The 26,960-nt window shown below is 43.4% G+C and overlaps 1 protein-coding gene across 5 annotated transcripts in view; it reads left to right on the plus strand.

Moving 5' to 3' along the window:
- Positions 1-26,960, plus strand: part of RAI14 (retinoic acid induced 14) — a 135,720-nt gene that overhangs the window by 86,545 nt on the left and 22,215 nt on the right. For all 5 annotated transcript variants that reach the window (XM_032851293.1, XM_032851295.1, XM_032851290.1 and 2 more), the window contains 2 exons: positions 15,942-16,030; positions 25,828-25,892. In XM_032851293.1, the coding sequence (XP_032707184.1) occupies positions 15,942-16,030; positions 25,828-25,892 (154 nt within the window). The remainder of the gene's footprint in view (positions 1-15,941; positions 16,031-25,827; positions 25,893-26,960) is intronic.

A 26,960-nucleotide genomic window follows, 5' to 3' on the forward strand; every position in this document is an offset into this window, starting at 1 on the left:
CTCGTGGAGTTTGCTGGCTTAGCATTCGTTTGTGGTTGTGTACGGAGGGGTTGGCAGCTGTCTCCAAAGGGTAAGGCCAGGCACACACTTGGTTAGGTCCTTGTCTCATCCTCTGCCTACTCGTTTGGGTTTACTCTTTGACTTACCTACCTCCCCGCCCAATTAGGCTGGAGGCCCCTTTTCTAACAAGCTTTTAATACTAACCCATTTTATAGTTCTGTTCAGTAATGGACAATGTTTCCCTTTTGCCAGACAACCTTGTCCTGATTTGGGCTTTCCAGGCCCTCCCACTGGCCCTGCCATGACTCCACTTGCCTTCTACTGCCATTACTCTTGTCCTTGACCTTCTTCTGGAGGCAGGGCTGTTGGCTCCCTGCCGTCCCCTCCTGTTTGCCCAGGTTCGGTGTCCAGTCCAGAAGGCCTCTACTCTGATGTTCTCAGTCCTTTTTAAAATTTTTCTTCTCTCTGAAATCCTGGAATCTTGATTACAACTTGACTTATTCTACGGAAAGAACAAGAACAACAGAAAAGGCTCTAGAGCTTTAAAAAATCCCTTTGTTGTCTGAAAGGCTTGAATCCCTTATAACACAGTAAGCTCCCTGAGGACAAGGATCACATGATTTTTGTTGTTGTGTTGGGCTCTCCCACAGTTCCGGGCAGAGAAGAGGCATTCAGTCAGTATTTGTGGATGTGTCTTTTCAGCATGACACTTATGGAGAAAATACTCTTTGTTAGTGATACCTCATGGGTAAATTGATTAGGAGTAGATTAACTTGGGGTTCAAGAGGGAAAGAACTATTCCGGTGGACAGCAGAACCTGAAGCTACCCTTCTCCCCGCTTCCAGTGCAATTGAAAGAGAGAAATACTCAGCCTTTACTACCTAGAGAACCAGCTAGCCCTGGGAAATAATGAAGTGGCAACGGCCGCCATCTTGGTGGACATTCTCCAGAAGCCTCCATAACCCAAGGTCAATGACCAGAAGGGTGGTTTGGTAATTCTTCAGACTTTGAGTTTCTTTCTGCCACATTTCCTTTAGGGAAGGCGAAGAAACTTTGTCTGAAAATTTTCTGCCTCTAAAACTCATCAGAGAGGGGTTAAAAAAAAAATGAAAGCAATCGAATGACTGGAATTCATTTAGGAGCAAGTAAAAGAAGGGTGCTGTCTGGGGTCAGAAGAGAACACAATAGAGCAAGGCAGAGAATTATAGCTGCAGCCTGTGTTTATGGGGTCAGGCTTGGCTTCCCTGACCCATCTGTTCTCTCTCCATGGTGGAGGTGAGGAAGTGGCAGGATATCATTGCCCTAAAACCTCTTACCATAGAACAGCCTAATTGCTTCAAGATGCTTTCCCCCACATTTAGATATGCATTTAATGAAAGTTACGTATGTTTGCCTTAGGAACAACCAGACTAAATAAAATCACTGCTGGGACTATGGTATTTGAAGAAATACCACCCAGGCATGTGTGTATAGACATATATAGGGTGTGGATACGTGGTCCACATTTCAGAAACCTGATCTTTTTGTTTTGAAAGCAAAAACTTGTGCTTGTGTTTATAGAGGACTCTGTGGAGCTTAAATATAAAATAGGGGAGGTAGTCTTTGAATTCAAATCAGGACAATAAAGGGCTTCTCTGTCTGGAGGCTGGTTGCATTGTTTTCCTGTTTTCTCAGAGTAGGGATACAGCAGTTCAGTCATGGACAGCAAATCACGCTGTCTGGGCTGCCTTCTCCAGCTCTCACAGAGGGCCGCCAAACTCATTTACCTAAAACTGCTACATACTTGGTGCCTAACCGCAGCCTTCTTCCCTGGGAAGTCGCCTACATCGTTCGTAAAACCTGTTGGTATCTGACAGAGGGATAAACTGAAGGGTTTAATCACTCTATTGCATATCAACTTTGCTTCGGGTCACATAGATTTTTGAAGGTGATAAAACTTCTGTTCCTACCTGCCACTGTGCCCAAATGTTTGTTCAATTAACCTACCAGTTGGGAGGTACTTACTCCCTTTCCTGCATGTAAAATGTTCCAAACTCTTGTAAGCGTACACAAAAGAAGGAAGAAAAGTCACCTTAGCCCACAAAATACATAGCATCTACGAGAAGACAAGACAAGTGTCAGAGAAGACAAGACGAGTGAAAACATGGGATGATGATTAGGTGTTGAACTACAAAATACTAACTGTAAGGGGTTCGAGCTGGGAAGAGACGGTGCCTCACCGGAGTAGCCCAGAAACCTTTCCTGCCTGAGGTGCGATGTCAGGTGGCCTTGAGAAGTGGACGGGGTGGACTGCGGTGGGTATGGGGTCAAGGAGGACAGTGTAGGTGTTGATCATAGCATGAATAGAGCCTTTCCCACATTGAAAAGGAAAGCAGTGACACCACAATTACGGTTTCCTTCCCTTCTCTAAGAGCTTATTGGAGTTTCAGTGCCATCAGAATCACCGGGACAGCTTTGAAAATGCTGACGTCACCCTCAAACACACCTGTGTGATAGGTGGGGGGTTCAGAAGGTGTGGAGTTTTTTAAAGCACCCAGGTGACTGAGAACTCCTGTTTTAACATTCCACACGGAGACCCCAGGTTCTATAGCCCCCAGCTTCCTGACAGGCTTTACCCAGTGGTGGGTTCCAGGTGGGTTGGGGAACGCCCAGGGAGCCATGGTGATCCCCACCCAACCATCCCCAGCAGGCACACATGTACATATATGTATAAAAATGCTTGTGCACAAAGTAACATGACAAATTTGGGCTTAAGGTCAATTATGTTAAAATAGCATAAGACACTGGGTGTTTAAAGAGAAATAGTATATTGTATGTTAAAGCTGAGCAGATCTTAGTGCAAAATTGTGCTTTGGAAGGAAGACTTGAAACCACAGTAGTGCGAATTGATGAGAATAGACTTGGAAATTAAGAATTACATTGATAGGGTGTCCTGCAGGCTCAGTTGGCAGAGCATATGATGTCAGGGTTTGGAGGTTGGGCCCCAAGCTGGGTGTAGAGATTACTTAAAAATCTTTAAAAAAAAAACAAAAACGAAACTCCAACGTTGATCAAGTATGGGTAGGATCACAGGATTTTTCAGTTTAAACCTTTCCGAAGCTGGGTTAAGGATATTGAGAGTGAAGGACTTCAGACACACAAATGGGTCATTGTGGCTCAAGGTTGAGGGAGTCTGGCTTTACCCTTCCCTCCATTTCTCCGGCCATATCCTCCTCCGGCTGGATGACCCCCACACTCAGAGGTCAGGAGAGCCTGGGAAATCTGGTTCTGTGTGATAGAGAGCAGAGCAGGGGCGGATGGGCATGGATCTCAGTGCGTGCAGTGACTTCTGCTCATTCTAAACCCTAGAAAGAGAGAGAGAGGTGGTGTTGGGGGGCCCTCCTGGAGCAGAAGGTTCTCATGCTGACAGCAGCCAGGCACCTTACAGTCGGAGGCCTGTGAGATCCCTTGGCAAGTGCCCGGCCTTGAAAAACATTTGCACTTTATCACCTGGGGCCCTGAAATTCACGCTTTCCAAAATCCACCCCCAACCACCACTCATCCACCAAGCCTTGGTACCATTCAAGGCCCAGTTTTATGAAGCCTTTCCTAATTTCCAAAGTGGCTGAGCTTGCTCTCACTGTTGCCCTCTTAAACCTCCAGGGATATGATGGGCCTTGGTTACCTCTGTACGAATCTTATCCCTGTTGTTAGACTATCAGGGTTAGAGCCCAATCTTATCCAGTTAATAAGAAAGGAGATGTTATTAACCATGTTAATATTGTATGTCCCACCGCCCGGCTAGGGACTTTTCTGTGTGTCATTCATTCAATAAACAGTTCATTCCTTCACCCATTTTAAGGACCCTGTCAGTTTCCCATAGGTTTTTCTCGTACGATGCTCTCAGTCACCCTGGTGTACTTTATGAGCAGAGAATGTGGGTCAGAAAGCTTTGGGGATTAGTGCAAATCACCCCCATGCTAGGCTCTAGGTTCTAGAGTCTGGGGGTCTTTCATGAATGTAAGAGACAAATCATTGTCCTAATGGAGATTTCATAATGCCCAAGTGCTATTTCCAGACCACATTTATGAAACCAAACAATCCTGCAGGAAAAGAACCAATGCCTAGCTTAAATGTCATGGCGTTTCTTAGCTCTGAGTATGTGGCCTTTCGTCTCAGTACCGCCCCCACCCCACCACCCCGTGCCTCGCTGCCTTGTCCCCAGGAGAGCTCTGTCCCGGAAGCCCCACTGCTGATTCCGTTTGCACATGGTAGGCACTTAAAGGACAGTAATCCTATTTTTATACCCTTTATTTTCTTTATGCCAATCACCTTTTATTATATCTATCTGAAACATCGAGCGGGAGAAGGTAGCCAGTGTTTGCTTTCCTCAAACTTTCTGCCACATCAGTTGCTAACAGAGGCGGTGAGCAGGTCCTGTGGGAGCTGCTTCTGAAATGGCTGGGAGCCACATGGTGGCAGTCCCCTGCCTGCAGGCGTTTGTCTCTGTTGCCTGTAGAGTTGATCGCTGGGATTGGGTAGAATTCTGGTTTTCAAGGCTTTTATAACTAGATGCTCTTAGACAGTCCTGCCTTCCTAACCCTCGGATTATAATCTGAAATGGAGATCCAGATCTTGTAGGATTAAGGATTATCCCCCCGTAGTACCTAGTGTGAGTTAAAACTCGTTAGATCATAGGGACCAGATGAGTACACTGAGGCCAGTGAATTTGAATCCGTTCACTGTGCCATATTTGAGAATGGCAGAGTAGAGACCCAAACCAAAGAACACTGACTTTGAGTTCACACTTCTTCCTGTCATGCAAATATTTTAAAAATGGAATATGTCCCGGAATCACCTGGGAAGGACTTCTTAAAACATATCGCTGCCTCCACCCCAGGGTCTGGACAGGATCCCAAGAATCTGTATTTCTAACAAATGCATCAGGTGATATGATCCTGCTGTTCTGCGGACCACGCTTTGAGAATCACAGTATGATATGATGTTGGGAGACAAAATCAAACTTCTTATAACCTAAGTGTTGAGATTACCACCTGAGAAAAACACCGTCCTGCCAGCTTATGTGTGCCTTGGTTTAAGGAAACACAGCAACTTCAGACTGGAAAATCAAATTCAAAACTAAAGATTTGCATTATCAAAAAAAAAAAAAAATCACATCTATGTGCCATGAAAATTGCAACAGGCAAGACAAAGTCTGTGCCTGCATGGAAGGTGTGGTCAACTGGGGCAGACGACGCGTGCTTCTAATGTAATACCGGGTGTGCTGAAGAGAATGAAGGGGCCGGAGGCCACACTGAATCCACTTGGAAAAGGAGGGCCTCTTTGAGCAGACCCCTTCCCCAGAGCGGATTGCTGAGTGGAATCAGAGGTCAGGCCATGCACTTTCCTGGAACTGGTGTTCCGGGACAGGGCACAGCAAGGTGCAAAGCCCTGAGCTGGGAGAGCATTTGATGTGCCCAGTAAACGGGGAGAGCTGCAAGGTGAGGTCAGAGTGAAAGCCAGGCCCCCTCAGGTAAAGCCTGGAGGATCAGGGGAATTAGGATGACATCCTAATTCTGAATAACTTAGCTTCCTTGATTTAATATGACTTAAAATCCTTTCTTCCCCCTCCAGAAATAGGTCTTACCAAAAGAATGCAATTAAGGGATAGGTGATTTTTAGGTGTTTGGGAGATGCTGAAACACTCTAGGATGATGGAAAGCTGGTTATTATTGCCATGAAATGTTTCTGAACCTCATTGACCAGAGCAACTCCTCTCTGGAAGATAAAGGTTTTGGTTTATTTATTTATTTATTTGGTTTGTTTGTTTCTCTTTTTATTATGTTCAGTTAGCCACTGTATACTACATCATTAGTTTTTGATGTGTTCAGTGATTCATTAGTTGCATATAACAACAGTGCTCATCACATCATGTGCCCTCCTCAATACCCATCACCCTGTTACCCCCACCGCCCCCACAAAACCAGTTTGTTTCCGAGGGTCCATAATCTCTCATGGTTCATCTCCCTCTCTGATTTCTCCCCCTTCAGATTTTCCTCCCTCCCCCAATGGTCCTCTGTGCTATTCCTTACATTCCACGTATCAATGAAACCATCTGCTAATCCTCTTTCTCTGCTTGACTTATTTTACTTCACGTAATCCCCTCCAGTTCCATCCATATCAATGCACACGGTGGGTGTTCATCCTTTCTGATGGCTGTGTAATATTCCATTGTATATATGGACCACATGGAAATAAGGGGTTTTAAAAGGAAAAAAGGAGATGTGGGTTTATTCCAGAGAAACTGCTCTTCGAGCCAGGGCTGAGAATTCAAGTCCTGCTCTTTTACATATTTTTACTAACCTCTCTGAGCCTCAGTGTCATCATCTGGGAAATGAGGATGTTGGATCAGCCTATCCTTCTGGAACCTCCTAACACTCTGGGACTCTGGGTGTGGCTCGTGCCGGTACAGTTTGCTATGTGGTCATTTCTTTGTGTGGGCATGAGGGTTTGCTTGATTTGAGGAGTGAGAGTCGGTTGCAGAGGCAGTGGGAGGGGTGGGAGGGCTGAATGAAGTGGCCCGCCTGTTGCATTCTTGACCCGACTGCCGGCCCCTTTGGGATCGGGAGCTGGGGTTGCAGTGAAGGGAGCAGTTGGGTTTGAGAGAAGTTCTCTATGAATGAGTACACTGAAAAAAACTGGAGTCATTCTAAAAGGAGGCTTGTGAGTTTGTATTTCCTCCAAATATATGCTTCAGCCAGCAGTCAGAAACCAGAAGAATTGTTTATTACTTTGGAAGATAGAAGGAACTTTCCAGGCCATCACTCATGGGCTTCTGAAGAGCAACAGCTCAAATCCTCTTCGGGTTAAGAGACTGGAGAAATATTCCAGCCTTGTTCCAAGGCATTTATTTATTTCGGGAAGGTTTGCACAACTCGCTGAGTGCTTTTGTAGGAAATGGAAGCTCCGTGGCGGGCTGTGTTTGCTTCAGCACTGAGACCGCATTCCCAGCCGTCCAGGAACACATGCAACCCAAATCTGTCCCAGTGAGGAGACTGTATTTGCTTTTTTTGGTCAAATACTTCCATTTTTTTTTTAAAGGATCAACATTGTTTTTCATCATTTTAAAATTTTCATTTATTTATTTTTTTTAAAGATTTTATTTATTTATTTGACAGACAGAGATCACCAGTGGGCAGAGAGGCAGGCAGAGAGATAGAGGGTTACCCGCTGAGCAGAGAGCCCGATGCGGGGCTCAATCCCAGGACTCTAAGATCAGGACCTGAGCCGAAGGCAGAGGCTTAACCCACTGAGCCACCCAGGTGCCCCTCAACATCGTTTTTTTAAAGAGCAGCACAGCTGGTAAATTGCAGTGTTTCCCAGTTTGCCTGTGATTTAACATACCCCGCACGGTGATAACATGCCAGCCGTAGGGGCAGAATGCCTCGGTTAGTTCCCCTCCCTCGTAGTGCTGGGACTTGGGGCAAGTTACCAAACTCCTCTGCGCTTCCGTTTCCAAGTCCTTCTTGGGGGAAATGGGGATAATAGTTATCCTTCCACTGGGCTGGCTGGGGGATGTAATGAGTTAAAGCAGAACTCATTGTGGAGGCCAGGGGTGCTCCAGGTGGCGCAGAGAGAGAGAGAGATCGGGAGTCACAAAACTCATAAGCACAGAAACCTTGGGAACTTTCCAAGTGACAAATGCAGAGAAATTCCTGGTATCAGTAAGCAGCAAAGGGATCAAAGTGGTATTATGTAAATCTTCAGGCTGCTCTGTGTGTGCTCCTTTCAGTTACTTCTCTGTGCAGTGGCCCAGCGGAGTTGTAGAAGCACCGCGGAACATTCCCTATTATAATGAAACTTAAAAGAGTGTAGATTCCTTTTTTTTGTGGAACATACCCACAAGATTGGTTTTAAGCCCAAGGGGATTGTGCCTTCCCAAGAGCTTTGAAACAATGGACAATGTGACAAAAATGGTGGTGTAAGGTTCTTAACTTGTCCTCCACTTAGAGTGGGGGTTCTCCAACTTGAATGTGCAGGTGGATCAGCTGGCAAGTTGTAAAACACGGCTTTGGACTCAGGAGATGTGGCATGGGGACTGAGAGCCTACATTTGTAATGAGCTCCTGGTCTGTGAACTTGACTCTGAGTAGCTCAGACTTAGGCTCTTGGAGAGCCTACCCTGCTGTGTCCCTGGGTAGTGACGAGTGTCGCTGTCACCGGGCTGAGGGGTGGGGGTCAGAGGAGCAGGTAGAAAACTTTTATACCCTTCCTTCCTCTTCCACTGAATTCTTGACCTGTCTGAAGAGAGAAACAAGCCAACAAAATCTCTCTCCTAAGATTCTTTGCTATATGGACTCTTGAATGACGTTTCTTGTCTTCAGAAAGAACGACCACACCTATTTTTAATGAGGAGTAAAAGCCCACGTGGAGACAATGCCAAAGGATATTCTGAATTTGTTCTGCATTTACTCTTTTATATTCCTCTAAGAGGAAATTTCAGCTGATAATTAACTGAAATAACTACTTCAAAGGGTTCATTAAGAAAGACTTAAACGTTGCTTCTCTGGAAAATTTAGGTTGTAATTAAATTCCCATCTCTTAAATAAAAATTTGCCAGGCAATAGCAAGTCTTGGCTGGAATGCAGAAGGATTGGAGCCCTCCTGTATCGTCACTGGCATTGTGAAATGGTGTTTCTGCTTTACAAACTAGTCAGGGGCTTCTCACTTCAGCGCGGGTGCCACTGGGCCAGCAGTTCCACTCCGAGGTATATACCCATAGAATTAAAAACTGGTTTCCACACAAACGCTTGCACAGGAAAGCTCTAGCGGTACGATTCATCGTAACCGACAAGTAGAAACAACCCAAATGTTCATAACCATCAAATCAATAAAGAAAATATGACCTGTCCATACAATGGAATATTTTTAAGAAAGGGATAAAGTAGAGATACATGCTACAACATGGATGAGCCTCGAAAACATGCCAAACATAAAACAAGCCAGACATAAAAGGGCACCTATTGTATATGATTCTGTCAGGCAGAGCCATAGAGCCAGAAAGTAGCTTAGTGATTGCCAGGCTTGGGGGGGACATGGGCATAGGAAGTGACTCCCAATGGGCATATGGATTTGTTTAGGGCAGTGAGAGTGTTCTGGAATTAGATAGTGATGATGGTTGCACAACAATGTGAATATACCGCAAACAGCTGAATTGCACATTCTAAAATGGTGAATTTTATGGTATATGAATCATAGCTCAATAAAAAGATTAAAAGTGACTCATGTTTTCTCAGTCTTTAATGTGTTTTAATAGAATTATATTTTAGCATTATACATTTATTTTTTATGGTTTATCAGAGTTTCTCAACTTGGGCCCTGTCGACATTTTGACATATTGACATTACTGGCATTTTGGACTGGATCATTGTGTTTGGGAGCTGTCCTGGGCATTTTAGGAGGTTTTGCAGCATCTCTGGCCTTTATACATCAGATGCCAGTAGAATACGTCCACCACCTACCACCCACCCCAGGAATGATCAAAAATATCTCCAGACGTTGCCTGATGTCCCTTCGGTAGGGCAGAGTCACTCCCAGTAAGAACCACTGGTTTCTCTTTAGAGATCCATGACGGCTTTGTTTATTTGCCATGTGTTTCTCGTGCTCAGCACACTGTCTGGCACATAAATACCCTGGTATCGTAGTATAAATATATGAGTGAGTTGATTTATTTAGCTATAGCAGTACTTACAAAAATATACAACTCTGGAAATATGAAAACTATCCAATACTTGGGTTAGCTCCACGGCCTGAGAATTAACTTTGTCGAGACTGTTTTGGCGTGAGAGGGTGGCGTTGATCACCTATACAACTTTGCCTCCCCCAACCTCCCCCAGATCTGCAAACTCTCTTTGGAGGTGTTTTCCATTAGCAGCCATCCAGGACCCAGGACATTAGAGGCTGCCAACCACGTTCTTCATTAGTTGTCTGCTCCCTAAGCCTTCAGTAACCCCTAGATGCCCACCTGCAATCCAGACAGGGCAGCCCCTAACCCACCAGTCACCTGGATGGCCGCCACCCAGGACGCCTCCATTTATCAGTCACCAGGTAAGAAAAGAAACCTACTCACTCTCATTTACAAATCCGGGTTCTGCCAGTGACTAATCATGTTTTTCCACCCAACTGAACCCAACTTCCCCCTTGAATATCTTATTAAAAATTGGCCCTGCTTTTTGTTCCCATTCAGAGGCTAAATGCTAATGACTCGCTGCTGCCAAATCCTGTTTTGTGGATTATCACTTCCGTGAAAGGTGCCAGAATGTTAGCAGCTCAAGTGTAAGCTTCAGACAAAGCTGGTCTTTGGATGGCTTTTTTTGTCGTCTACAACTTTGTTCCTGAGTGTCCATTCAGTCAAGAGGCACATCAGTTTTATTCTTTCCCTTTCCTTCTTTATTTCCTAAGCAGTGGTGGTTCTGATGTAACTTCTAGCCCATCTTTTCTAGAACATTGAAACAAATCCTTTTATGAAGCAACACATCCTGGACTCTTAGCCTTGCCTTTTGCTGATGAGATCCTAACAAGTGGTGGTTTGGGGGGGTGGGGGGCGGGCATTTACCACGTGCTTCATATTTTGCTAAGTGCTCTTCCATGTAAGTCATTGATCCCTCACAGCCCATTTTACACATGTGGAAACTGAGTTATGGAGACCTCTTGCCCAAGATCACATGCTAATAAATGGCAAAACACAGACTGAAACCCACTCAGTCTGAGCCCTTAAATATTACATGTCTTACCTCCCCAGTATCACATTTTTTGGTGATCCTTTCTCATCTGACTGCGTATATTTGTCATTCCTCTAAGCTCTAGGAAAGCTGTAATGTTAGAAGGTTTGTTTAATTTTCAAAATCATGACTATTAGGAGATTCTGAAGTTAAAAACCTTAAAATGACTGGTTGTCCAAATTAAATACACAACAATAACAGCAATGTGATTTTCCCATCTTGCCCTTCTGTGTAGTGGCATTTACTCCACTCCTGATTAAGAACTTCTTTCTAGGGACAGGGATGGGGAATGAGAGAAAGAAGACAGGGCTCTATCTTCCAGCCGCATTCTCTCTAAAGAGGATTAAACACAATGGCACAGCTCTTTTTGCTGGTAGTTGGTTGCTGTTCAAGGGTAAGGCAACTAGTTCTTAGTGCTCCCGTGTATAAGAGATGGGTTGCTGGGAGGTTGCTGACAAAGTCATGTCATTGCCTCATCTGTGCCTTATTTCTCTTGCATTTGTACAGCTTACATAAAAACAGGACAAAAGCTAAGGGCACCTGGCTAGCTTAGTGGGTAGAGCATGTGACTGTTGATCTTGGTGAAGGTTGTGAGTTCAAGCTCTGTGTTGGGCATAGAGTTTACTAATAAAACTAAAAAATAAAAATAAAAAAATAAAAAAACTAAGTCAGTACACTGGTCATTTTGGTCATTTTGGTTTTCTTTTATGTGGTAGTTGGTTTAGCAAACTCATGCTATAGACCCTATGTCCCAAGTCAGGCAGTAAAATGATTTTCTGACAAATTCTATGGCAGCGACACATTAGATAAGAGGGAGGTTATTTTAAGGAGTTAGAGTGGTCAACAGATACCAAAATAGCTACATGTCTTGATGGTTGTATTTCCTCTTTCTAAATGTAGCTCACAGATTATAGTGCAGTAGAGTAGTAGATACAGTTAGTATATACTGTGTAGAATACCATACAGTATATAAACAGAGTATAGAATATAGCATATGGTATTGAAGATTTTACTAAACCTTTTTTACTTCCAACTCACTACTGAAGAAATGTTATTCCACAGTGTATGTGCATAGAACTTATGAAGGCGTTCTCAATTTGAGAACCTAGTTGTAGCCCGTACAACTATATGTGCTCATATGTATTGTGGATAGTCTTTCAAAACCAAATCCAGTTTAAAATCTCAATTTTAGCATTTCTTTATTGCACGGTGGGGTATTCTGGACTGCATGTGTTGTTCATTTAAGTCCATTGTTTTCCTGATCCTTCCAGAGCTGTACTTTTGAATGTTTTAAACTGATTTCTACTTTGGCCTGACACTATATCCGAAAACTCTTTTGAAGTCCCATATCATATTCTGTATAATTAATGTGATTTGGCACATTCTCCCATCAAAGCTTTTTAGCCAAAATGCCCGACTCTTTTAAGTAGTGAATTACATGTGGGGTAAAACCTTTTTCAAAAAGCCTTAGTTTGCCCCAGTAAATATTTAATCAAATAATGTCCAGAGGAACCTAACAGTTCACCCTGTGGACGGTCACACACAGAATACCCTGGTGTCAGTGGTGTCCTCTAAGGTTCCAATAAGAAGGAGCACCCTCAGGTAGGATCATTGATGACCCTTTAAGAAAGGAAGTATTTACAAATTTGTGGTCAGGATTAAATCAGCAGGGTTGGGGAAGGAACCTTGAGCCAGTAACAGTGGGAATTTGTTCCAGCATTCTCTCCTCTCCTTCATGCCTCTCTCCCCCGACCTGAAGGGACCGAGAGTATGAGAGAGAGAGAGAGAGAGAGAGTAGTTCCCAAAACCAAGAGAGAGCTACAGCTGTAGCTTCAGGGCAACTGGCCCACAGAGCTGTGAATTCTAGTCTTGAGAGCCAGTGTGTGTCACTTGGCAGGGAAGGAGTAGAAAGGATAATGCCCTGAACTCTCCCTTCTCATCCTCCTATCTCCCATAAGTGCCTCCCATTAGTGGAACCCAACCAGAAGCCAGAGGATAAGGCAGCCCATTGAATGTAGTCCATAAAAGGAGTGCTTCCGGGGCCACTGACCCAGGGGCTAAAGGTGGAGGCCAAATTTGGAGGGGCAAACAGATGATGCACAGCATTAGTAAATATTCCCTAAGAGCAAACTTACATGTTGTGTTTCTTAGCTTTGTGCGCATTTCCTGGAAATACGTACTCAGAATGATGGTCCATAGTGGAATTCTTTGTCTGGAAAAATGAGTTAGAAACTTCTGGCTAAAGTGATCAACTCTTCCCTTTTCTGCTTTTCATGTTCATCCCTTTTCTCTGAGAAACACCTTGAAATCATGATATATTTAATTGAATCACAACAATTAAGAATGATTTTACTAGCTAAAAACATCATGCAGTATAAAATTATAAACATGAATACCTGTCCTTATATAATCTATTTCTAATTATTAGTACTTTGTTCATTTTATCTATAGAGGCGTGAGTGCTGAAATTTTAGGTCAAATATATGGGGATAAAGTTGTGAAAGGATCTCATTATTCTGTTTTCTCAGTAGGACACAATATTCTGTAGGAGAATAGATGGAGGGTTCCCAGAATAGAGGGAAAAAATCACTCCCTGATCCAAACTGTAATGAGAGATGGTACAATGAAGCCATGCACACACACACACAATTTATTAAATCATATGCAGTGAAACCTTAACTAACTGGATCCCTCAATAAAATGTGTTATAGCCATCAAAGATGGGTATAAGGGCTTTTATTTTAAAAAGAAATGTCTAAGAAAGGTTCTGCCTAGGATTGAATTTTGAGCCCAACTTCCTAGCACCTCAGTTCTCCTGCCTTGTTACAATTCTTGTTACAATTCTTGGCCTTCTAAATAAAGATCCTGAACCCTACATCTGTGGAATAGTATTGTACCTTCGTCAGAATGTATAGCAGAAACTTACAATCATGCTTCCTCATCACATGTGTCTGTAATTTCAACCCCCTGGGAGTACTGTATGCAACCCAGTGACACTCCAGGAAGCCTCAGAGTAGGAAAAATACAAATAACACATGCGCTGGGGGGTCAGTAACTAGAAGGGACGCGTGGAGAGCTTTCGGGAGTGCTGGCAGGAGATACAAGAAGGACTTCTGGGTCTCTGGCCATGTCTGTGTCCTTATGAAAATAAAATGGGTATATTCCATTTGTGGAAAATGAGCAGGCTCTATAATTGTGATATGTGACGTTTTCTTTACATATGTTGTACTTTAATCAGACGTTACATATCCGTACACATGTATGTATATATTGTATGTTTGCATGATAATTACTTATCCTGGTACTTTTATCTTTAGCATAGGATAGGGCTGTCTTGCTCAGGTAGTTGATTTAGTTCTCCCCTGGTCATAGAAGATGGCAGCGTGAACATCTTAGAAGCAAACACACAGACATGAAGAAAAGAAGAGAAATATTAATGAATATTAGGGATTAATAATCTGGGGCATGCAGATTAAGAGCCTTAAGAGGGTGAGATCAATAATTGAGGTTCTTAATGGTGACTTCATGTCCTCCAGGGCAATTAAATTATGTAACATACACTGTTACTTATGCTGAAAAAATTTTAGAAACCTTACAGCCAGATCAGTTAAAAGAAACTTTGCCTGAAGGTGAACTTGACTTACTGTAAATTAGGTTAGCGCAACAATGCTGAAAGCAGGGGTTTCTTTTGGTTGAGTTGTATTTAACCAGGAGTTCCATTTAAACAAGTTACCACGGTCCCACATCCCTTCGTATGATCAAAGTTTGACCGTACTGTGGAATCACCCACGAAGTCAATTTGGCTGGAAGGAAACATGACACATAAATTGCTACACAAATGCAGAAATGGTTGGTGTGATTAGAGCCAACGAAGCTAAAGTTTTTAGAGCTGGAGGAAGCAGCACATATCACCTGACGCAAACCCCGCACTTGATAATGATGGAAATTTAGAGTCAGAGAGTCAAGTTGACTTCTCCAAGAAACATAGCTAAGGTATGGCTGATTTGCAACCAGACCTGATGTGTCCTCTTTGCTGATCTGCCCACCTTCACTCAGCCTCATGCTTCAGAGCAGAGGCATGGGGTCAAGAGGACTGGGGTTCTGCATTAGTGTAGGTCATGGATTTGCAATTTGGGTGGGACTCTTGGCCCCAGTTAAAGGTCCTGTCCCAAATACAACCTAAGAGTTAACTCACAGGTAAAATGCTGCATGGCAAGTATCCTGAGAAAGTAACTCCCACAAATAGAACTGAGGCAGGGGAAGAAGTGGAAGGTTCATTAACCTCCTTCTATAGAAAGGAGATCTTCCCAAGGTTTTGGCCTTCTCAGCCTCTGAGCCCGAATGCCCAGTGGAATTGTGCTTTACTTCTGCCTGTAGAAGTGCTCTTCACCCTTGGGATCCTCAGGGATGATTGGTGTGGCATTAGGATGCAATCCCTTCACTAAATGGTGAGTCTGTACATGCCGAGCATGGTTTGAACCCCCAAGTATCAGTGAATACTGGAGCCCAATTATGGGCTTTCCTTTATGCTGTTTCCACCTGACTGAGTACAGACACCTGCCATCTAATGGAGACAGTGACAAGACTCACCCTCCAAAGGCTATTATGAGAAGGAAAAGAGATGATGTATAAAAATGAGAAGGTGGTTGGTACATACTAGCCACTAACAAAAGTTGTGTACAACTGCCATCATTCAGCTACAGCACGACAGTGGATTTGACACTGATGTTGTCCAAGAACCATGACCATTGTTCGGCTTAGGTTTCTCTTTATAGAGTATGTTACTTAGAAATAATGGCTTTGGTGAAAGCACTAGACAACAGAAAAAGTTGATAAATTACTTATTGTTTAGGAATTCACTCTAATTTGGACTCTCATGTTTCTTAAAGAGATGAATGATGTAGTAGAATCTCATCTCTTTCAAGCCTGGTCTGTAGGTTGGAAAACCCAAGATCTAGCTCCTGCTCCCTTACTTAATAAAAAGGGTCACTGAGCAAATTATCAGACCCCTTGGAGCCTCAAGCTTCCTCGTCTTTAAAGCGAGGTCGCTAATAATACCTCCTCACTGGGGGGTTGTGGAGCTCAGGTGAGAGAAAGTGTACATGAAGAGGCAAAAAGTATTATTGGGGTTGGACTCCCGAGAGTGGAGGTCTTAAGGCGATTGTGTTTACCTCTCTTCCAGCTTTCATCTTGCTGCTACGAAAGGGCACGTGGAATGCCTCAGGGTCATGGTGACACATGGTGTGGACGTGACTGCCCAAGATGCTGCCGGTATGTGGTCTTTATCTCTTAAACCAACAGGCCAGCACCATAGTAGGTATCACAAAGGTGAGACACATTCATGGTGGAGAATTTCCAGTCTGCAGATAAATGCCAAAAGAAGAACCTAGAATCACCGCTAATGACTAAGCTCTGACGTGGTTTCATCATTTGTGCCTTTACAAGTGTTTCCATCTTGTATGTGATCAGCCAACTAGAAACTATATGCTTCTTATTCTGTGTTTTAAAATATTATTTTCTATTATTATATGTATGGACGAGGCAATATTTTGTAATTTTTATTCTTTACGAATCATCGTATGAGGTGATGAAATGTGGTGTGTTGTTTAGGAGCTCATTTGGTCAGCCAGCTGAGGTGAGCTCTGTGGATAGAAGCCATGGTCTTCCTCTGGACCAGCTGCCCATGGCTCCTCACCCCTTATTGTGCTTCAGTGCCTCTGAGTCACCCGGGAGGGCGGGAGTAAACCCCCACACATATATACCCACGCTCTCTCTCTTCTGAGATTCAGATTCCATTGTCAAGGTTGCTAGCCAACTGGGATTTTTTATAAAGCTCCCCAGGTGATTCTAATGTCAAGCCAGTGTTGCTCTATGATGAACGAGGCAAATGGAGAGAGAAGAAATTGTAGTCATGTCTTTTATGAACATTGTTCTACAGGAAGGAGCCCCTGGTGTCTCCAGCCTGGAGTTCTGCCCCTGCTGGCTAGATCAAAGCGCCTACTGATGGCTTTTCATTTCTCTATTGTACTTCAAAACCTCTGCCTTCTGATAGGCCTTTGTTAGTTTTTACTAGAATATGAAATCAGTCTATTTCCATAGTCTTTATCTAGGCTTTGCATTCATCGGTAAAGGATCCCTTCCTCCCCACCCCCAACACACTGGCCACCTCAGAGTAGTCATTTGGAAGGGAGAGGTCAGTCATGTGAGAATGCTGGTAATACTCAAAACATGGTTGGAGGACTTTGTTTCAGAATTATTTTCAAAAAGTCTGTGGCATTACTTTTATTTATTTATTTATTTATTTTTTAAATCTCAGTGTTAGGGGATCTTTATCCTTTGAGGACAGATCTGTTTTTTTAGGACAGGCTAAAAGCCACTTAGTCAAGTCAGGTAACTGAGGTATCAAACTTGTAAAACCATTTTTGGTCAAAAATAGGGAGTGATTGAAGCAACAGAATGCTTTTCCTGAGCAGTACCACAGAAAGCTCCAAACAAAAAAAAACCCCCCAAAACCAAAAACAAACCACCCAAAAACCTTTGAGAGTTGTCAATACCAATGAAAGAATGAATGGTTTCCTTAAGTAACTACTTGAAGGGAAATGTTAATTTATGTTGCACTTATTAAAGTCATCCTTAATTTTGTTTGTTTTTAAAGTTAATTGTTATAACCTTTAAAGTCATGCTATGTACAGGCAAGGGCAGTGTGATCGCCTAAGTACCCTTGATGAGAAGTGTATCATTGTAAGTAGATGGAGTTTTCTAAGAAAGTCCTAATCTAAAGGAATTAGTTTGAGTGAATAAATCAGAGCTATAATACAGATTCGTTTCATTGCATTGGATGTTAAAAAATAAATTAAGGTGCACCTGGGTGGAACAGATGGTTAGTCATTGGACTCTTGGTTTTGCTCAGGTCGTGATCTCAGGGTTGTGAGATCAAGTCCCATATTAGGCTCCACCCTCGGTGCAGAGTCTACTTAAGACTCTTTTCTCCCTCTCCCTCTGCCCCTCCACCCCATGTATGCGTTCGCTTGCTCTCTCTTTCTCAAATAAATAAATAAATCTTTTAAAAAAAGAATAGGTTATCTAAAAAAGAAATAGGAATCTAGTTATCTCTATCATAACCAAATATCTCTTCCCTTGTCTTTTTGTAATAGGGAAAATATGTTTCTCTAATGCTCAGTGTAGAAGATTAAAGAAATATAGAAAACTATAGAGAAGTTAACCAGTGCTTCTACTTTTTTTTTTTAAGATTTTATTTATTTATTTGAGAGGGAGAGAGTGCAAGTGGGAGGAGGGGTAGAGGGAGAAGGAGAGAATCTACAAGCAGATTCCCCGCTGAGCATGGAGCCCACTATGGGGTTCAATTGCAGGACCCTGAGACCATGACCCAAGTTGAAACCAGAGTCAGTTGCTCAGCAGCCTGAGCCACCCAGGCACCCCTACCAATGCTTCTACTCTTAACAAGAAGAGAAAACTTTTACTATTTTTCTACATTTCCTTCCAGATTTTTCCTGGCACAGTTTTACATAGTTGAGATCACATTATATAATAAACTCTACAGGTTGCCTCCCCTGCCCTCCAAAATTCCACCAGTATCATTTCAGACACTTAGAGCTCTTAACATTTTTGTGTCATCGTATAACACATTGGGGAGAGTCTGTATTTCCTACCAGAGCCCTAACTCAGTTTTTAAGAGCCTGATGAAGTGTCGGTCTTTGAGACCTGGACACCCTAGTGTAGCGCCCACTGCCTTGCTGACTGAGATGACACCCCCTCCATAAGCCAACACCAGAGGGGACACTGCAGACTCCTACTGGCTGCTCTCTGTGCCAGTCAGTGGGCACTGCCACACTCCCATCGTTTTTTAACCCTGGTAGAAATTAGTGGACTCCACGGCACTGTGTGGGCCCAGAACATTGTCCAGACATTCGATGAGGTAAAAATGTCTCAAACCTGCCAGTCACTTCCCTCCCCACTAATATTTTTAGCAATGAGGGTAGCACTTCGATCTTCAGGCTATCATTTTACTTTTGTCTGAATGAGACACTGACCTCTCACGATTTCTTTGGAAGCATGCAGAGAAATGTAGGAACAAAAGAAGGAAAAGGCTGCAAGGAAAATGTACAGGGCAACAACACTCCTCAGACTTTGTCCTTTGCAACAAACAAGGTAAACGTGACAGCTTTTACTGCCCGTGCCTGAGTCCTTCCAGTTGCTGTATCACCTACCCCCATCTTTCTCTCTCAGGAGAGAACAGCACAGGGGCACCTAGGTGGCTCAGTCATTAAGCGTCTGCCTTTGCCTCAAGTCATGATCCCGGGATCCTGAGATCAAGCCCCACATCTGGCCCTGCTCAGCAGGGAGTCTGCTTCTCCTTCTCCCTCTTCACCTCCCCCTGCTCTTTCTCTCTCACTCTTTCTCTGTCCAATAAATAAATAAAATCCCAAAAGAAAGAAAGAAAAGGAAAGGAAAAAGGAAAGGAAGGAAGAACAGAACAATTCATTAGTCACCGTGCCTCAGTTGGCCGTCATTCATCCAAAACACCTTTTATGGTGGTTGAGGGATGAACTAAATGGCTCAGCTCTTAGAATTGTTATCTTTTTTAGTAAACCTGCTTAAACACTGCCACATTATTAATGAGAAATGGCCAACTTCAATCCAAACACCCACTGAGAACTGGTGTAGGAATCTGTTAACTGTACATCACACTGCCCTGTAACAATTTTGGGGGAAAAACCTTTCAAAATATACTTTGCTGACCCTTTTTATTAGTGTTATCTACCAAGACTACTGGATGACTGAACTGGTATAATTTCCTATTTTTAAAACCAGTGACTAGATTTGAAAAGGGATTTTAAGAAGCAAAGTGTTCTTAACATCTTTTTTTTTTTTAAACACCTATCTTTCCACATGAAACTTTTAGAAGTCTGACCAGAGAATTTTTATGGATGCTTTACAAGTGATCTTACGAGCAAAGCACTGTCAGAAGATAAGGCCTTGGGTATGGTTCCAATACAACAACAATCTTATCATTTTAGATGAATGGCCTTTGAGGCTTCAGTGAGATGGTCAGTGTGGCCATCCCAGTGCCCAGGACACCGTGAGGGCTCCCAGCATTTGGCTTCTAGATGATCGTGATTACTCCCACTTCACCCACAACACCTTTATTACCTTATACACGTGAGACTTTTGAAAAGGTTTCGCATCTTTATTTATGTTTTTTACAATCACCGAGCCAGCTGCTTTCATGGTACAAATCAGGAAAAGAAAACCCAGACTGGTAGAAGCTCGTGACTGTACGATTTTTGTTTTGGAGGTTCCCCCCATTCCTTACTTGCCTGTTTGCCAACACCACCACAGGGGTGTGTCCTGATCACGTGGGGAAAGCCGGCTCCCGAGCTCACAGCGCCATCTTTGAAGTGGATCTATGTTACTTGTCTAGCATCTTTTATTTTGTTTGCTCTGGTTCTTCACCAATGTAAGGATTGGCATTTCTGTCTGTTTCCTTAGAAAACACTTCTCCTGGATAAATAGTAAAATGGGCTCTTGGGATTTTTTTTGAGGGTAGGGAGTGGTGATGCCTGCATTTAGCACCCTGGAGGAGGAGGCAGGATTGAACAGAAGCATGAACAAGAGATTGAAGAAGACCAAAGATTCTTCTGTTTGTTACCAGTGCTTCCCTAAAGCATTAGCTTTCAGACACCCTGTATTAGTGAGTGCATACATTTGGCACAATGGGAGAGGATACCGAAGTAAGAGTGGTTTAAACACATCGAATTTTCTCTCTCTCAGTTGAAAGTCCCAAATGGGTATGGCAGCTCAGCTCTGCCCTGTGAAGGATTCACATGTGGTTGCTCTACCATCCGGGGTGTGGCTCTGGTCCTTGTGGCCCAGGATGGCTTCCCCTGAGTCTGTGTCCCAGTAGCTGCAAGGGTAAGGACAAACACAGCACATGAAAGACACACACTTAGATCTCATTGGACAGAGTGTGATCTGTGGCCATACTCAGCTTTCTCGGAAGCCGGGGATTTTGGGCAGCATTGTGCCCAGTTAAAAATACCAAAGGTTTTGTTACACAAGGAGGTAGAGGCAGGGGTTAGAGGATAATGTTCATTTTGTATCTCATACCCATATCTGAAATTTTCTCTGATCCCTTTGCACACTTAACCTTCAAAATAAAATGTCCTTTCTCACAGAAGAAGAGCGATTTAGGAGAGTGAGAACTGAGGTAGGCAAACCTCAGAATGCATAGTTTTGAGAAGGCGGAATGCTTGAAAACCCTGACTTTTCTCTGGGGTTTCCAAGGGCTTGTTGAGGTTTGGTTTTGATTTCCAGGTGGACTTTCTTGGTGCCCCCCAATCCCACTGAAATTTGATACCATGTAAAGACACACAAGGTAGTATCTATCCATCTTAGAATTTAGGCATTTAAGACAATGGGTTGTTTAAACTGTAAGTGCAAATTATAGCCAAGGAAGTATATTTCATATTTTCATTTGGAATAAGGAAAAACAAACAAACAAAAAAGGATTATATTCTGTAGTACTTTACTTGCTATGGACCTGTGTATGGGCAGTCAGAAAGGTCAGCCATATACAACCATCAGCCTAACCTCACTGTGAAAGTATTTCAGATGGTATACATCCATGCAAGGAAGTCTTTTAATTCCATATGGAATGCTATACAGATCTATACTGGGGGGGACTAAGGGATAATCCCATTAACTAATAGTAAAAATAGTGGTTATAAATACATCTTTCATATTTGGATCCTCTCCTGGGGATATAACAAGGTAAATGGACCTGCACGTCAGTGATGAAAATTTGGTGAAAAGATGAGGATTACTAAGACTAATGATGCTTAAATATATTTAAAATTAGAAATAAGAACCAGATTTATACTTTTGTTGTTTAAGTATAGTCAGCATTCTGAAACTCTGATTTCTAAGAAAATATTTTAAATCTTATCTAGTTGAGTATTATTCTCTTTGTTTTCTTTTCTTTTTTTTTAAACATTTTATTTATTTATTTGACAGACAGAAATCACAAGTAGGCAGAGAGACAGGCAGAGAGAGAGGGGGAAGCATGCTCCCCGCCAGAGCAGAGAGCCCGATGCGGGGCTCGATCCCAGGACTCTGAGATCATGACCTGAGCCGAAGGCAGAGGCCCAACCCACTGAGCCACCCAGGTGCCCCTCTCTTTGTTTTTCTAAAGCTTTTTATATTATCTAAAACTATGATCTTTCAGACTGTGCCCTTGTTAGCTTATCTGTATCTTCTGACTTCATTAGTCTTAAAATTTTTCACATATACTTGAAGAGTACATTAATAATTCCTCTGTTAGTTAATTCTTTTCTGTTTTCTCCAGTGATCTTAAAGAATTGAGTAAATGGTTATTGTCTGAGGTCATTGGGGGGAAGGCGTTCCATGGAGAAAATGGCTGTGCCATCCATTTTACTTTTATTTTTATTTTTTAAAGTCATCTCTCCACCCAGTGTGGGACTTAACACTTATGACCCCAAGTTCAAGAGTCACGCGTTCTACTGATGGAACCAGCCAGGGGCTCCTGGGCCATCGTTTTTAGACTTCCTTTCATTAATAGGATTTTTATACTACCTGTAATAGCCTGCAACTCTTGACTTACAAATAACACTAGTCTTTCTACTTACAGGCAGAGTTCTGCCAGAATGTCCTGGATTAGGGTTGCCATGTTATTTATTTTTGGGATTTTGTTTCCTGATATTCCAGACAGATCCACAGCTGAATGGGGGTCAGACTTAGACACTGTCTCATTGCACTGAGATTCTGTCGCTAACACAATGTATTCTCTCCAGAAAATTTTGCATTTGGAAAGAGGATTTTGTTTTAACCATAGCAGTGAGGGACCTCTTACTTCAGTGTAACGTCCAGAGAATGATGTATTATTTGGATTTTGAGACTATTTGAATTGAAAAGACTGCTGTGCTCCTGGTTTAGGAAAACATGACACGGGGCCAGGGAATAAAAGAATTGTGTTTCTTTAGAAACACAGCACTTACTTCCAGGTATGACTAGAACAGTTGGAGTGCAGTGAAGCCCTGTGGTGTATTTTATTGCTGAGTTGCTTAAATCTCCCTACCCTCTTGTCTCTGGAGAATTGTGTCTTTTTCCAGTGGGTGCTCCTTATGTAGAATAGCTTCTGTCCACCGCACAGACGAAAGCTCACACACTTTACACATGACATAATCAACCTTCTACTTACGGTCAGGAGGGCTTCCAAAAGTTCATCTGCAAGGCATGTGTTTAAAACTCGGGATGTGTTTGTCCTTAGAAACACTACAGATGACAGTTGGCTAGCCTACCAAAGCCTATTTAATGCATATTGTTACCGAACTCTATGATGCAGTATATATCCTGGAAGGAGGGGGTCTCATGCAGTGAAAGGAGGAAGAGGAAGAGAAGAGGTTTGTCTTCCTACTTCCAAGGGTCTCCATTCCTGACCTTCCTCATCCTCACCTGTTTGGGCGGGGTTAGAGGGATTCCTGCCTCTCTGTGTTCTGAACCATCTAAACAGCTCCCCCTCACAATACCCTTAGAATCCTTTAGTTCAGCTGGTCTCAGAAAAGAAGGAATCTGATCTTCTGACCTTAAATGTGCTTTTGTACAGCTCACTGGTGTCCTAAAACCCTTTAATTTTTAAATATGTATTTCCTTGCAGTTTGATTCTCTAATAATTAAAGATTTACAGTCAAGGGGAGCCTGGGTGGCTCAGTCAGTTAAGAGTCTGCCTTCAGCTCAGGTCATGATCTCCACATGCTGGGATCGAACCCCACATCGGGCTCCCTGCTTAGCATGGAGCCTGCTTCTCCTACTCCCTCTTCCCCTCCCTTCCCACTTGTGTGCACACACGTGTGCATTCTCCTTCTCTCTGAAATAAATAGAATTTTTTTTTTAAGATTTCATTTGTTTATTTGACAGACAGAGATCACAAGTAGGCAGAGAGACAGGCAGAGAGAGAGGAGGAAGCAGGCTGCCTGCTGAGCTGAGAGCCTGATGCGGGGCTCGATCCCAGGACCCTGGGATCATGACCTGAGCCGAAGGCAGAGGCTTTAACCCACTGAGCCACCCGGGTGCCCCTGAAATAAATAGAATCTTAAAAAAAATAAAAATAAAAAAATAAAATATTTTTAGTTAGAGTTACAGAGTTAAGACTGTTTTAAAAAGTAGAAATGATATTTGGAGCCTGGACCACCCTGTAAAAGAAATTGTTTTCTCTAAGCCAGTGTTTTTTACCTAGGGTGATTTTTGCCCCCAAGGGGTATCTGGCAATATCTGGAGACATTTCTGATCATTAGAAATGGACATATAATGGGTAGAGACCAGAGGTACTGCTTATTACCCTACAATGTATAGGACAGCCTCCCTCCCCTCAACACACACAGCTTGAAATATCAATAGCACCGAGGCAAAGGAACCATGTTGGAAGCACGTCCCAAAGCATGCGTTGTCTACAGGTGTTACATTGGGCATATCTTGGCCAAAAAGTTTGGGAAATGGAGGATTTAAGAGTTAACTATGTGGGGCGCCTGGGTGGCTCAGTGGGTTAAAGCCTCTGCCTTCGGCTCAGGTCATGATCCCAGGGTCCTTGGATCGAGCCCCGCATCGGGCTCTCTGCTTGGCCGGGAGCCTGCTTCCCTTCCTCTCTCTCTGCCTCTCTCTCTGCCTGTCTCTCTGCCTACTTGTGATCTCTATCAAATAAATAAATAAAAATTAAAAAAAAAAAAGAGTTAATTATGTATGCTGGGTTGGCTAGCAGTGATAATTTTGGTTCCCTCCCCCAAATCACCTCCCCAGACATTTGGAAAGAGTATACCCTCTAATTCAAATTAACAAGTGTGTATTAAGAACCTACTAAGCACCGTCAGTGCTGGACTAGAGATAACACCGGGAATGAGATAGAACTTCCTGTCCTCAGTGAGTTCATATTCTAGTGGGGAAAGAAACACAGGGATCTCCATCTGTGTGTGTGTGTGTGTGTGTGTGTGTGTGTGGTATGTATGTGTTGTGTGATGTGTGTGTTGTGTGGTATGTGTGTGGGGGGGGGTGGCAAGGGAGTGTGGGCCGGTGCTCAATGCTCTGAGGAACAGAAATGAAGCAGGGAGTGAGGATTAAAAGGGCGGAGGAATGAGAATTTTGAAAGCGGAGGCCAGGGAAGACCTCATTCAAAAGCACCCTTTCGGGGGCGTCTGAGGTGAGAGAGTAAGCCGTGTGGTGATCTGCAGGAAGCCATTCCCGGCTCAGCACAGAGCAGCGGGGCAGGGTCTTGGGTGGGAGCCTGCTGGGCTGGGAGCCATACCTTCTGCCCGGAGGCCACCCCTCAGGCCCTCTTCCACAGAAATTCTGTGGCCCATTAGACAGTGGCGAGAGTTGGGTCCAGCATGAGGATTTCCCGAAGCTGACCGCTGAGGCATCGGAGTGCCTCATGTCAGACTGACGTTCTGTGAAGGGAACGTAAAGAAATACCACTTTCATAGCGTATTACTGCTTTTACAACTCTCTCCCTTCTTCCACAGAAGGATTTTGAGTGTCTGAAAACTCCAGGTAATTTCCATGCAGGGGCTGGAGCACATTCGGAGGAGAGGGAAATATGAAAGGTCCAAAATCGGGATTTAAGTGTGTGGGCGTTTCGAATGTTCTCAGCTGAGGTCCGGGTGGCTTCGCCTGGGCTTCTGGGCCTGTGTTGGTCCTAGCCCAGTGCGGACGCAGGACACACTGACAGCCGGAAACAGAGCTGAGCTGCATATCATGAGTTGCCTGCAAGCTTCTAGCCCAGATTTAATGGCACCCCGAGAGAACAGCTTTGGAGTAGACCCTGAATATTAGCCAGTGGGCGGGATACTCTGTGTTCTCCATTCTTTTGTCACTGAACTTTACAGATAAGAAGCTGAGGCCTTCCCCTCGAGAGTAACAATCCCGTCTTTGTTGGAGACCAGTTTATTTCCTCATAGTTGTCTTCCTTACAGGGATTAGAAAGGGATTTAAAATGTGTGACCTTTTTTTCCAAAAAAAATTTCTTTTTATCCTCCATTTAGGACACAGTGCTTTGCACCTCGCAGCCAAGAACAGCCACCATGAATGCATCCGGAAGCTCCTTCAGGTAACAGGAACACCCTCAAAGGATCAATGTTTAAAATGATGCCAGTTTTTAAATTTAAGAGTACCCTCATCTGTGAAAGAACAAACGTGCGCACGCTCCTTTAAATACCATCAGACTCTGCGTGTGTATTAGGCATCATTCTTGAAATGCTAACCAAGGAATGCGTTATTCCCATAGCACTTGCACTGGGAAGAAGTTGGAGTGTCTTCCGGGGATCCAGCCTTTTTCTCTCCTTTATTCAGCTACCCATTTTCTTTTCTGAAAGCCTTATGTCCTTCACACAGTCCATTTTTAAAACATCTTCCTTGCTCTTGGGGATTCTTGCAGGACGGGATTTCCAGTCTCCTGGTAGCCTCTCCTTCCGTCATTGGTAGAATGCAACTCTCGTTGAGAAACAGAACCATTACTTCCATCTGTGTATCTCTTAATGAGCTCTCGGCTCTTAGTTTTTGTTTAAGTTCTTGGTTTTACTTTTCATTATGATTTGAAGCCAACTCCCTGGTTTGCCAAGCTTGCCCATTTCTGATGATCGTGGAGGGGGACGACGTCTGTAAATCTTTAAAGATGAATATTTAATGAACTCCCGATCGCAGTCCATACCGTAACATCCAGTGGTTGCCAGTCAGAATGCAAGCTGGTGGTTTTCAGGAAGGGCACAGAGCAGTAAAATCTGCGCTTGGAGGACTGTTCTGCTGTGCTGTTGTCTCAGCCTTCGTGGGCGCCGTGTGGGACCTGGCATCGTGCTTTAATTTGCTTGGCAATTCTAATGCCTAAATGTGGTCACATTCTTCAACTTGTCGCGCTCTGTTGATCACACAGCTTCTTGTCTTGCATTAATCATGATGCAAGCTACCACCAATGCCGGAAATGCATCACCTTAACAGGTCTTTGAAGTGAAATTCAAAAAATAGATCAACATCTGGGATTGTGATTATTATTTTTGTGTTTATTATGAGGCATCTCTCTGGAAACGGTTCACATAGGACTTCTCTGAGACCCGGCACTCCGGATAAATGACAGATCACTGATTTGTCCCAGCATCCTGCCTCCATACCCTTGGCCTTCCCT

The sequence above is a fragment of the Lontra canadensis genome, unplaced genomic scaffold (genome assembly GCF_010015895.1).
Source record: "Lontra canadensis isolate GAN:19392208 unplaced genomic scaffold, GSC_riverotter_1.0 scaffold5, whole genome shotgun sequence".
Taxonomy (NCBI): domain Eukaryota; kingdom Metazoa; phylum Chordata; class Mammalia; order Carnivora; family Mustelidae; genus Lontra; species Lontra canadensis.